General features: G+C 39.8%; 1 protein-coding gene across 1 annotated transcript; it reads left to right on the top strand.

The window, feature by feature from the left end:
- Positions 1 to 587: 587 nt before the first annotated feature.
- Positions 588 to 8,479, top strand: LOC139148048 (uncharacterized). Its single transcript, XM_070719317.1, has 7 exons — positions 588 to 1,093; positions 1,935 to 2,042; positions 2,952 to 3,110; positions 3,458 to 3,571; positions 4,170 to 4,328; positions 6,463 to 6,773; positions 8,044 to 8,479. The coding sequence occupies exons 1-7, from the start codon at positions 712 to 714 to the stop codon at positions 8,260 to 8,262; spliced, it is 1,452 nt and encodes a 483-aa protein (XP_070575418.1). The 5' UTR covers positions 588 to 711; the 3' UTR covers positions 8,263 to 8,479.
- Positions 8,480 to 13,402: the final 4,923 nt, after the last annotated feature.

Below are 13,402 nucleotides of genomic sequence, written 5' to 3' on the forward strand. Positions count from 1 at the left end.
ATCGCGTTCATCCCACTCACACGTTTCATATGAAAACAGAGCACAAATTATCGCGCTCACCCTACGCAAACGTTCACAAATCACAGGCTTCAACCAAGTTGAGCATTGATCTTGCATTGTGATATAACAAAATTACGCAATCATAACACGTGTGATGAAAAACTATTCTCCACTTTATTTTATGAATAACACACAAATTACCACCTATCTGCTCTATTTTTGAATAGCATGTAATCGGACAAATTTTTTATTGGTCTAAGAAGGAACTATCACCTTGTTGTAATGCTTTTTTGTATCGTATTTTGCTTGTGTAGGTAGACTTTTATATAGCACGTCATTTGCATGCGATTTCGGATATGAAATATTTCATAGGGTAACGCCAGTACTAATTTATGAATTTCTCTAATTCAATTATGTTGACAATATTCTATTAAATTAAAATCTAAGAAATGAAGAGTATGATCAACACACCTTTCTCACAGACTAAAACCTTCTTTTTACCTATATCAAAAATAAGGCGTCATCTGTTCATGTCATAGGCAAAATCGGTGATTGCACTTTAAGTCGTAGAGGGCGCTGCAGAAAGCAATGCTTCTGTTTCCATTCGTGACAGAACGCCTGAAAAGGTGACAAGGCGGAAGTGCCTCTAATAACGAACATTTCTGTGTCGTGGTGTCAACAAGGACCAACATTTGTTACTGTGCTGGAATCATGAAGGAATCGGTGAAGTTAAGCATCTTGTTGTCGCTCTCGCTGTTACATTTTACCGTACAACAGCAAGCCGCCGATAAAACCGCTCAGTGCTTTGACACCAACTGTTGTTCAAAGTGCAAGAATGATGAGAAATGGTGTTCCTACACTTTCTTTACACCGAGGCCGGAAGGGGATACCTGTCTAGCTATGAGTGCCACCGTCCGGGACATGATGCGCCTGCAGACCGAAAGCGAGGGCTTGAAAGCAATGACTGTCGAATTACAAGAGCAAGTAAAGGAGCTGCAGAGTGAAAAGAGTGTTATGCGAAAGGAGCTGGAAAAAATCAGCGCCAAGGCAGGAAAGCGCAAGATGATCGACGACACTATCGTGTACAGTAGAGGTAAACATAATATCAGTGAATGTATACGGATTTTTTGCCATTCATTCAATCGTCGCTTCTTATTTATATGTTTCTGCATACCGATTTTATGCGTCATTACTCTCTTCATTTAATATGTTGCACAGCTGCCAAAAGGTTACCAGTTAAAGTGCGGAGGTCATGCAAGGGTAAAGAACACGCCAACTCAGAGTGAGGCCGGACAATTTTCCCTTGAATTTTCACATGGAAAATATTTAACCATTTAATATGTCAGTGCGGACACTATCTCTGTAATGCCGTTGTATCTTTGGCTCCTTCAGACGATAGAGTTGCCTACAAGCCAGTTTTTTTTCTGCTAGAGTGCGTGTATGACCTCTCTTTGACCCACAGTATTTTTACAAATCATTCCAAAATGGCAGTCACGTGTAATTCACGCAAAAGGCATGCACAAACAAATATTCAGAGAGACAGACAGACAGACAGACAGACAGATAGACAGACAGGTAGACATACAAACAGGAGACACAAATTGACAGAGGGGAGAGGGGAGGCGTATATAAAGACATATTTACATGTAAAAATTGTGAACTAGTAATGAAGAATATGGACATTCCCTATATGCACCGGTGTTTGAAAACATGAACACAAGTTGAGCAGGGACATACGATTTCGTAGCACCTAGGCTGGTCTTTAAATTGTATTTGGCGCAACGTTGACGTAACGTAGCATAAGGTCAATCATTATAGCCAATAGCAATTTTGTGTTCGCTTCGCGTCACTCATAAGGGAAAAAACCGTATGTGTAACTTGCACGGATACACACATCCGGACAATGTGATTTCTTTGTCTTTTCATTTCTACAGACGGATGCCTGTCTTCCCCCTGTCGCTACGGAGGTACCTGTGTGGAAATAGGACACGGCTATCGCTGTCTCTGTCGCGACGGACGGAAGGGAAATGATTGTCGAATTCGTAAGTCTTCTCACGGGCCTTGCAATCGAATATTCTCCAATTCCAAGTTGTCCTGCTATTTAGTGAGTCCGCGGGTACGGCAGGTCACATGAAACTGCCTCGATTCCCTTGATGGTGAATGAAGGTTGGCGACTGCTCTTGGGTAGTGCAGTTTTAGAAAATTACATTGACCTACATGTAACAAATGGAATACGGAAAATGTAATTGCAATACAAATTATCATTTCCTTGGAACGTTCGTAAAAGACTTGGTACAAAGAACAATTCCAAAAAAGAGATTAAAAGTTAGTTGTCACAATGGTAAACTGGGAAACTTATGTGTTGCTTCATACAAAAATCGATAAAAAAATGCTGAGTCGGCAGTTTTTCCGAGTGCTTTATATATATATATATATATATATATATATATATATATATATATATGTGTGTGTGTGTGTGTGTGTGTGTGTGTGTGTGTGTGTGTCTGTGTCTGTGTCTGTGTGTCTATGTATGTGTTACGCTTCGTCACTGTGAATACTTGGTCAGCGTCACACTCGTTTCTACATCTGAAAGTCGTTTGTAAATGACTACTTTGAAAATCTAATCTGAGGGTGATGGCATTTCTTCATTCTTAATCTGCTTTGTACTTTTTCGAAGGCCGAAATTTGTCATAAAAATGTGAGATAAAAAAAATTCAAGGATGCTATGTGTAATCCTAGAAGATGTGTCTTCAAAAAATGTATATTACCTACAACATATTCAGAAACTGGAAAATGGAAATATTTGTGCGTGGTCGCGTTCCTTAAGATCTTGCACAATACTTACTGCATTTTGTTCTCCTTCATGAATCTGTGGGTGAAATTACAAATCCTTTATTCTCAGTGGTACAGATTATTTTGGAACACAAACTGCATCTACATTTCATTTTCAGCACCCGGTAAGGTCGCTTGCTGGAGGGCGGCCATGTGTCTGTCGTGCAGTGATGACGTAGTTCGCACCTTTAGCGGTTACGCCGTCTGCTGTCCTTATTGTCGGCGTACGACTGAATACATCGGCATGGGCGGCGTACCCTGCCTTTGTGATGAAGAAGGTAACGTGCATTGGAATGTTCTTGACGAATTTATAAATATTTAGAACCTTAGCATGCGATACCTTCTCAGACAGTGAAGAAGTCGATGGCAGAGAGAGAGAGAGAGAGAGAGAGAGAGAGAGAGAGAGAGAGAGAGAGAGCAAGCATCAACAATTCGAAAGACCTGATCAGTATAGTCAAATACTAAATCTTCTGATGAATTCAAACGTATAGTGAATCACTGTATAATTGTTACTGTTTAACAAAAGCTCTATACACACTTTCAAATATTATTTTATTTCTAACACCATTGTCCGTAACGTATATAAGAAAATGGGATACTCACAGCATATCATGATTTTTTTCAGACACTGACGAGTGTTTGTCTTCTCCGTGTCAAAATGGCGGAACATGCCAAGACTTGATATCCAGCTACCGATGCATTTGCCCTGTTGGATACAATGGTACCAATTGCGAAATAAGTATGTGCTCAGGCTTTATGAATTATGTCGCACAAGTTAAACATTTGTGGAGCTTTGTATACGGTCACTCTATAATGTTAATACATGTATTTTTGAGATGTGAATTGCTTATAAGTCATTATTACGAATGACTTCAGATTTGATAAAAACGATGATCAAACGATTCAAAACTCTTCTTGTAATCTTCTGTTGTGGGAACTACACATTTACACCGACCTCAAGTTGAATATCATCTGCAGCATTCAGAAGTAGTTCTTCAAGTCAGGCTGACAGGCGCAGCAGCGAAACCTGGGGCCTGAAAATCGGGACTAAAAAGTGGCCGTTCTTTCCCAGATTCTGAAACACGACACTTCCTATAGGCTACGAAGCAGAAGAAATGGTTTGAACCACAGTTCTGTGGGAGGAGGAGGAGGGGAAAGCGAACGAACTCACAGATTCGATTACCTAACAATTCCGACTTCTGTTGCTAGACATGTCACATGTGCCATAAACGAGTTTAATCATCTCATCTCTGCACATTATGGAGACTTCTGTAATATTACTTATTTCGTCAACTATCATCATATGGAGGTATGTTAAAGGTGATTATTTCTTGCAGATACTCGAAACCCTCCAACGCCTGACCCGCTGTGTTACGGTGATGTAACGGATACTTGTGACGATTGGGTCTGTCCTTACGAAAGAAGCATCGGACAAGAATGCGTCGGTGGTGTGTGTGAGTGTCCCCATCCTGACTACAATACATGCACGTGTCTCCGTAAGTACATAAGTCTTATATTAAAGGTGTGTCAACACGGGGCATGTTCGATACAAAATCTGTGTACTTCATCTTGTGTAGATATAATACTGTATTCTGGTCTTTAAATTATGTGCTTTACCACAGACAAATATGGACAGACTGGAAACGCGGCATACATTTTGTTCCATGATCTTCTCGGTAGACAATTGGCTTTTCATATTAAAATGAGCTTCAAAGGTGTTAAACTTTTTGGAGGCTTTGTTTGTAGTTGATAATTACACGAGATTATGCGAAAAATACGACGAGATGGCATCGTACTGCCAGTCGCGTAGCAACCATAGTTACTTTGTAAGCTCTCAGGCCAGAAACACTGCTTCACGCCAATCAAAACATAACACGCCAGCAGTTTCATAAACATGTCCTTCCTTGACGCATGTGTAAAAGACGGTATGACTGACCGTAAACCATTGAGTAAAACCAGACAGTATTGATAAAAGACTTTCAAATTTGGTTCAAACACGCTCATTATATATTCATGAAAATATGAGAGGAATTTTTAAAACGGTAAAACTCACTTTCCTGAAGCTCAAAATACTCCCGTTTTCGCCAGCACGTCAATTCCGCTCGGCACTACACGACAACAACAACACAAACTTTGCCGAACATACTTTCGCTTAACAATTGGCGAAAGTCGAAAATTACCGAAGGATGCATGGTCGGCACTCTTCGGAAAGAGAGGCGAGAGCAACCTGAGGCGAGGCGAACATGGATGGGTTACGTAACCGCTTCACGCCTTAAACACTACCCGTTGCGAGTCTGTTTGTCTATGTTTGTCTGTGGCTTTACTTAGGTTTATCGCCGAGGATCGGTAGCACCCAATTCATTTACCGCATGCAGAAAATATATATTTAAAATCAAAGATGTTGATGCACGCAAGTGTGAACTTTGTCTATCTAATCTTTCCCTTTCCCGCAAAGCATAGCAAAAGAAAACAGTCTATATGTCCTGAAATATTTAATACTCTTTTTTCCAACTTGATGTTGGTTGAATATCACAGCCGAGCCAATTACTTCCTCTCAAGTTCAAACCAACTACCTGTAATAACAGCATTTCTGCTCTTTCAAATTTGGTGAGAATAAGTATCCGTATAGGTCCATCGAAAGATTTGGAAGAAATAAATCACAAAACTATTAGAACCTTTTCGGAGACGATTTAACGTTCATCAAACGTTGAGCACACGATTGTGTACTTTCAACCAATAAAGACATGCCATTGTGAAAAGGGGTGATGCGCCACAAGATGTTTAAAGCCCATCAGTTAAAGAGACTTACTACGTTGCTGGCTAAATTAGTCAAAGTGGTAGCCTTCCACAAGAGAATTTGATATCAGTTACGAATGGATGATATTAATCGGAGTGGGTAGTAAACACTGTGGAGACACAGTTCAGTCTTTAGTGTATACGCTTTGATCTTTAATTCATAGCTTTGTTGTCAGGCGAATCCCTGAGTACATAGCTCTACCCTTAGTCGTTGTAAACTATAGTCTAGACCCTGTACCCTAATTTCTTTAATCCCTTTTCTGCCCAGAGAGTTAGTAAAGGTCATGAACACAAACAAGTTCTTGTCTTTTTGTGTATGAATGTATTTCCATCTTTCGCTTTGTTAGCCGCAGAGGCTCGCGTTTGAATTGCATTCGCTCATGGTTATCACATTTGACATTGCCACAACCTCCCCGCTTCCCGCACTCCAAAGGAAAAGGGCAGATTTTATCGACTTTTTTTCGCTTTACTCAGGTAAACTATAAATGTGCCCACACTTATTAGCCTTGTTTAACTTAACAGTCAGCCTGCATATACATGTTTACCTGTTTTTACCTGTTCAAACAATGCCAGTTTATGTATCTAGGTCAAGTAACTTGGTAGGCCGTGAAAAATATTTTTATTCTTAAAGGTGGTAGATTTTTAGCAGCCTTATCTCTGAGAAAACTTACCAACTGGGCACTAATTTCAAAGGAGAACAAAGGATTTAAATCACATAAACTGTCAATGTCAACAACCATCGATTCGAGAGCCAGGGATTGGAGACTGTTCCTTTAACTGGCAGTGCTTTTATGCTGATACAGAACTAACATACTTTCCACTTTCCCACTGCAGCAAACGTGACCACCTGCACCATTGAACAGACCCAGGGCGATGCAGGCGATGCTGTAGCTTCGCCACGATTTACTGGCAAGACCGAGTCGGGCGCCATTTACAGTTGCCGTGCCAACAATGAGAGATACAACGTCATAGTCATCGCCGTGAATAATGGTGTATACAGTCGCCATGGATGGCCATTGATGCCAGTCAGAATTATCGGGACTGGAAACGGCAAGGACATTATTCTTGTCTTCTCCAGTGTCTCCAACGTCATCTGGAACGTGACCATTTCCGACCCAGGCGTTACTCTTGAGAAGGCTATTCTGGTAAGACAGTCCTATTTCTGGTAGTGCAATATTTAGAAACACAAACCACGTACGGCAAATTGAATTTGCGGTGTGCTGGTTAGGGTGACACACACATACACACACACACTCTCTCTCTCTCTCTCTCTCTCTCTCTCTCTCTCTCTCTCTCTCTCTCTCTCTCTCTCTCTCCTCTGGCACAGCGATACAAGACAGTATTGTATTATGATTTTTTGTAGGTTTGCTAAAACAGTGCAAACCGTCCTGATCAATCAGAATGTAGCATACAACGCTTGCGTAGTGCAGTGAAGGTCACTCCATTGACTTCCATGTAGAAAAAACAAGAAATGCTGTTGTAATATTGTCATTCCCTAAAATAACGACATTCTGAAAAAGAGTTTTCAAAATATTGTCGGCTTCTGAATTTGACAACCTCAACGGGGAAAACTTTCCTTACTTTGCAAACACCTATTTGTGTACATCGACACTTCTCGAAGCCCCTTTTATTTGGAGAGATGATTTTAAGAAATGTCTGCCAAAATGAATAGCCTGATGCCTTCTGCCTTTGTGGCTGAATTTAGTTCTCTAGTAATGAGGGCTGCACAAAATCAGGGGCAAGATTATGCCAGGACACCTAATTCTCATTTTCGTATCTAAAACTTCTTTCAAATCATATGCACTTATCGACAAAATAAGGGACCGTCGATAATAAAAGCTGACGCACAAGAAACGTAATCCCTTCGTCTTACTTGAAACCCCCCTAAAAACGAAAGTTCTTGTGCGAAATCAATTTTGTATTATGATGCCGTTTCTGACAATGCCACACGCACCTCTTCGATCCGCACGCCCATGAAAAAATACCGGAGGGCACATTAATTAATAAACCTCCACTTTACGCGTTTCACTTTTAAGACAGAACATTTTAATGTATTTCGCACGTAGGAAAATGTTTCACGTACATGTTTCACGTTGAAAAAGCATACAGGTTTTTATTTCACATATATGTCTTTTCGTTGTCTCTCTGTCTCCGTATTTTGTGGTCATTCTGTTCTCGATGAACACGAAGGTAGTTTTGCGTTCTCGCTGCAAAGTCGCACTTCAAAAACAATATAAAATCCTTTTGAGATTTTGACGCACACAAAACGAAATGAGCTTTTACCCCCTAACGAAAGAATTACGTTTGTCGTGCGTCAGCTTTTATTATCGCCGGCCCCTAATAATAATCCTCTTTTGCCGCAATCCTCTACCTTAAATCTTAATAATGCAAGCATACCTTGTTGACTTAACACAGGTTTCGAAAATCATGGATATCACCAATATCGAGTACTTGGTTGGTTCCATTCGCTCACTGGAGGGAATATATCACAAAGTATATGGCTTCGGCGATGACAGGAGAGGCTACAACACCGTGGGCTTGCTGAAATATCTACACCAACGCTTTGGGCCAATCACATCATTCACGGGAACAAGTTCGCCAATAGGATGGGTGGTCGATTTAGATAAGATCTGAGCGGTTTACCTTAGCACCAATGATATTATTCATACGAATATGACAACATTGACATTTAATACTCCGAACTGTGCACTCTCACGTCAGTGTTGCAACACATGATTGTTTACCATTTTCAATTTTGATGAACAGCTCAAACTTCAAATTGACAATTATTGGCTCGATATTTAGGCATTAAAGTTACAGCCTTCGGCAAATTTTTCACAACTGTATCAAACAGCCTGTAATGTCACCTTCTATTCATTATGGCATTTATTTAGTCAAGCTCTTTCTTCCACTCGCCCAGAGCATTCAGTCAATCCTCTCGCCATCTATGTCGCTCCTTAAAGGTATACTGTCACCTGTTCCAATTTTGCCACAGTTACCATGGAAAGAGAAAATCTAACCCATCACAGATTTTAAGCGGGTGGCCGCGTTTTAAAAACAGCCTCCTCACATGGGCATTCTGAATACCACGGAACGCCCCCGGCCCCTTTGACCATATATGGGCATATTTAGATTATAGGTGACTGTATACCTTTAAGTTCGGCTAGTGGACTCTACTTGTTCTTCTCGTCAGAGAGTGAAGCAACCAGTGGTCCTTTGTATCACGGAATTGGTTTAAAGTCTTCGGTGGCTTTTATCATAGCTCGTCCATATCTTTTGCAGTAGCTAAGCCCGGAACACCTGGCAAAATGCTTGATATACGTTCAGTATATTTACGTATTTTGACGTATATAGAACACAATATATGCATACGTAACGTATATCTTTGTATGTGAAACATTCAATCCGTTGATATGCGTCGCGTATATCTATACACAGATCATGAGTATACGTAATGCAGATCTTTGCATACTAAGTGTACACTTTAGTTTTGCATTTTATTAGTATACGTACGTAATGTACAGAATCAGTATATGTGTATCATATTGTTGACAAGTATATCAAGCATTTTGCTCAGTGGAAGATGGATTAAGTACGATAACTTGCACTTGAATGCCTCCGAGAGTCAAATTATTACGGAAGTCGCAAAATTGTAGTTGCACTCAAAACAAACGCGGATGAGTGTCATTAAAGTGTCAATGATGCGAAGGTTGCCACTCGGCCATATGTGCATTCACTATGGGAAGGCATTGGGATAAATTAGCGAGACATAGTAACTTTCTTAATATATGCGAGAATCATGCAAGAATTTATTTTTCTCACTATCATTCCGTGATTTCTCGCAATCAGCCTGCAAGAAATGCAATTGTCGACATATGAATTCACTACAGATTGAATCCTTACGACCAATCTGAATTCTACTTCTCACAATAAAATACTTTCTCGCAGGTTAACCGCGAGAAATTACAATTGCGACTGCCTAATGACGAGAATTCTAATGGCGAGAATTTTATTCGTCGCAGATTCATGGCAAGAAATTGCGATTCTCGCATAATTAGGAAACGTAAATTTTCGCATATGGAGAGAAAGTTTCAATTTCTCGCCATGTTCTCTCAAGTCTTTCCATAGCAGTACAGTTTGTAATATATAGGTAAGTGAAAAACCTTTAAAGGAAAACTAGGCAACTATTGGTTTTAGGGAACATCGTTAATAATCAAGCATTCCTTGTGAATGGAATGTTCCATATTTGACAGGGTTAAGTCTCTCTCTACAAAGTAGCCTCTTAGAGTATATTATGAAGTACAAGCCAATCACTAATACTGGTGAGTCGATATTAAGCAAACGTACGTACTCATCCCGTTCAAAGTGGCTATACAAACACTAGTGAATTTTAATTTAAACCTCTTCACCATATTTCATGCACTAACTACGGCCTCTTCAGAATAAGTATGAATCAGGCATCCGTTTTTTCCCCCCGTAATAGCAGTACAAAAACTTTAGGCCATTCCATTTCACTCCTGTGATAAGTTCTCTGACATCTTCTCGGCAAATTGTACATCTAAAGAAAGTCACTTATATGAGACGCAGCCTTCATGACGTACCTCTTGAAGACAGCAGGGCCCGCAGTTATTATTATCCAATATATCGGTCATGACTTGTCAATTTCCGCAATGTACGTCACGTGATATGCGTCATTTGAAACCACGCCACAGTAAGTGAGGCTACCCACAATTCTCCATGATCCGTACACACGGAGATCACTCACTGAACTGAAGCAAATTTCTTCTGTACACAGAACAGCTTGGTCCATATTTCGAAATTCTGGGACCACAGTTTTAATAATCATAATTCTCTAATTTCTCACTGTGAATAATGAGAAGATCAACCCCTTTTCTGCGGAGGAGATAGCAATTTGTGATTTTGTCAACATACTTTTTTGACAGCCATATGCAATATTTTCAAGGAAACTAAGGGAATAAGTTGCATCTGTGTTGGCTAAAGAAAGGGTATTGATTGTTTGAATGTTTGTAACAAAGGAAATTTGCATATCTGACAGGTAGGATGATGAGACCATCTTAGTTGCTGATAACTTTACGTTGACAAGTGTACAATTTTTAGCACCTTCAAACATCGAATTCTTATTCAATTTACTCCTAATTTTTAAACATGATCAATAATTGTGGACCATAGTTTAAATCAATAATTCTAAAATTAAATTTTAAGTTTCAAATTGTTCAGAAACTGATAAATTGAAGAAGCCTTTAGCAAATAATGTCTGAGCACACAAATCTAGGGGAATTGTGGGTAGTCTCACTTACTGTGCACCCGCGAGTCAAAGTACGTAACCCTGCGATTTGGCCTGATGGTATACTCAGTTCCGCAGCTATTATTACTTTCAAGGGACACAGTCTTTATTACAATTATGGGTATTCGACCAATAGCGATATATGAGAAACTTAATGTACCGCACATGCTTTAAATTCTAAAACGTTACATTGACGGTGTTCAGTTTGAAAAAAAAGGGTGCACATGGCGATCAAGATTGTGCCATATCTTCATGCGAAACATCAATAACTAACATCGTTATATGTAGGATTAGCCGAAAATGCAAGTGCGAAAATCAATTATAGGAAATTAGCTATTTGCCGAAATACCGATATATTGATAAACCGATTTCAACTAGATATATCGATATCACGAATTGCGAATATTTCTATTTCTCACCTTTTGTATAGACTTCATCCATCCTTATGGATGTGGTCTCGAGTTTCAAGACAATCAGATGAAAATGATTTAGGCCTAATGATATATGCATAGAAAATGAGCAACAATTACGTCTGCAGTGCCATAGGATTACATGATTGATAGAAAACTCTGTTCTTCCATTGTAATTTTCAAGAAACTTGGCACATAGCCAAGTCAAAACAGACCAGATTTCAATATGCTAGATATTAAGATAAACCATACACAATCGAGAACCCCACAAACGGTTTCAAAAATTATGTGAAAAATAGGCTTACTCGGGATTTTGTTATGTTATTGACACAATTAAAGACCTAAGTTATATTTTTAAAACTAGAGCGGTGACCTAATTTTTATTATATACTTTGAATAATCCTGCATAGGAGAATCTGCGTTCTAAAAAAATGACATTTACACTTCACTTATTAAACATTCTCAAGGACAAATATTTATGCATATTACATATTTCTTGCAATTTCAAGTCGCTGTCTTCACCTCTGATATCAAGTTTACATGCTGATATACCACATGATTTTAAAATGCTTATTTGTTCATATTGAACTATAATCAACGGTCACACGACTACAGTGTCGTCACTTTAATGGAGTCATTTTTTTTCGCATCATCATCGGTGTCAAGAGAAGGAGAATGATACTTTTCCCGTAATTTGATTAAAATCAGATGTAGAGTACGGCGACATCTTCTTATGCGTACGCGGTATCGTCTCGCTGGCCGGGTCTCGCTGTCACCTCTCCCGTAGCCTGTAGGGATCATGATACTACAATGTCTCCTTCCCGGGTCTCCTTGTGAGTTCCAAGCACTTTCTAGCACGTCTGTCTTGGTTTTTACGTTTACTCTTAGGTTGTGAGCGTCCAAAACTCGTGTTACCGCGGATTTGAAATCTACCGCTAAACCTGGTCTCGGAAATCTTGGTCAATGACGTCGTTGATATGACATCATCATTGACCTTCGCCTTACATATTACAAAAGAATGGCATTGCTAATACTCATGCGCCTTTGTTATGCAAAGTCGCTAAGTTGTTGCTGTTGTTGTTGTTGTTGTATTTGTTGTTTCTTTATTCCTCCTCAAGACAGAGAAGAGTTACAACACACAAATAAACTCATACAAATACAAAATAAATGAAGAAAACTAAAGAGGTAATTACATTTGAGATCATTCGTTCAGCTGAATAAGCTAAAATGTTCAAACATCTAAAGCTCCTTTACATCAAAAAGATATTGATAAGTTATCCTTTGCGATGTACATTTTGTTTACCACATCGGACGCTTATCAAGCATTCAAGCACGCACTTATAAAATCAAAGGCAAGTTCTTGGAATATTTCGTATTCTGGTGGTTGTTGAAAGTTGTGGTTGTTATCTTGTAAAATACATGAAACACAAAATATGTTGTAAGAAACAAAGTGCAGTGGTGAAAAGCATAAATGAAACGGAAGTAAGAGCACCGCCACTGTTTGGAGTGTGACGTGCTTGGTGACGTGCTTAGGCATCACCGAAGGAAAAAAAGGTGTCAACTTAGGTTCTACCACAGTCCCTCTGTTCAACCATGTCCTTTGGTGGTATAACAGAAGACCTGGTTAAATAGTGCTTTTTATGGAAAGCCGTTCGGGACCCCCGGCGACAACAGTCAAACCAATGCAAAATTACATAGGAATGCAGCGGCGACAACTGTTACACAAATCTGGCAGTACAACTGGCGACAACAACAGAATTTTGACCGGCACCGACAACTCCAGAGCCGACAACTGTAGAATATCACCCGACACCTACAACTTATAACCCGACACCTACAACTTAAAAGCCGACACCTACAACTACAGCTGGCTCACTGGCCCGGCAGCGGCAGCGCTGTTCATTTGGAAGCGCCTGCGCACTTTGATTGTTATGGAAAGCCGTTCGGGACCCCCGGCGACAACAGTCAAACCAATGCAAAATTACATAGGAATGCAGCGGCGACAACTGTTACACAAATCTGGCAGTACAACTGGCGACAACAACACAATTTTGACCGG

Source organism: Ptychodera flava, chromosome 13 (assembly GCF_041260155.1).
Source record: "Ptychodera flava strain L36383 chromosome 13, AS_Pfla_20210202, whole genome shotgun sequence".
NCBI lineage: Eukaryota > Metazoa > Hemichordata > Enteropneusta > Ptychoderidae > Ptychodera > Ptychodera flava.

Bases quoted from the DNA above. Each gene is read 5' to 3' on its own strand.
- LOC139148048 (XM_070719317.1), top strand. From the start codon at position 712: ATGAAGGAATCGGTGAAGTTAAGCATCTTGTTGTCGCTCTCGCTGTTA. The intron at 1,094-1,934 runs GTAAACATAATA...TCATTTCTACAG, and splicing joins CACTATCGTGTACAGTAGAG to ACGGATGCCTGTCTTCCCCC. The intron at 2,043-2,951 runs GTAAGTCTTCTC...TTTCATTTTCAG, and splicing joins GGGAAATGATTGTCGAATTC to CACCCGGTAAGGTCGCTTGC.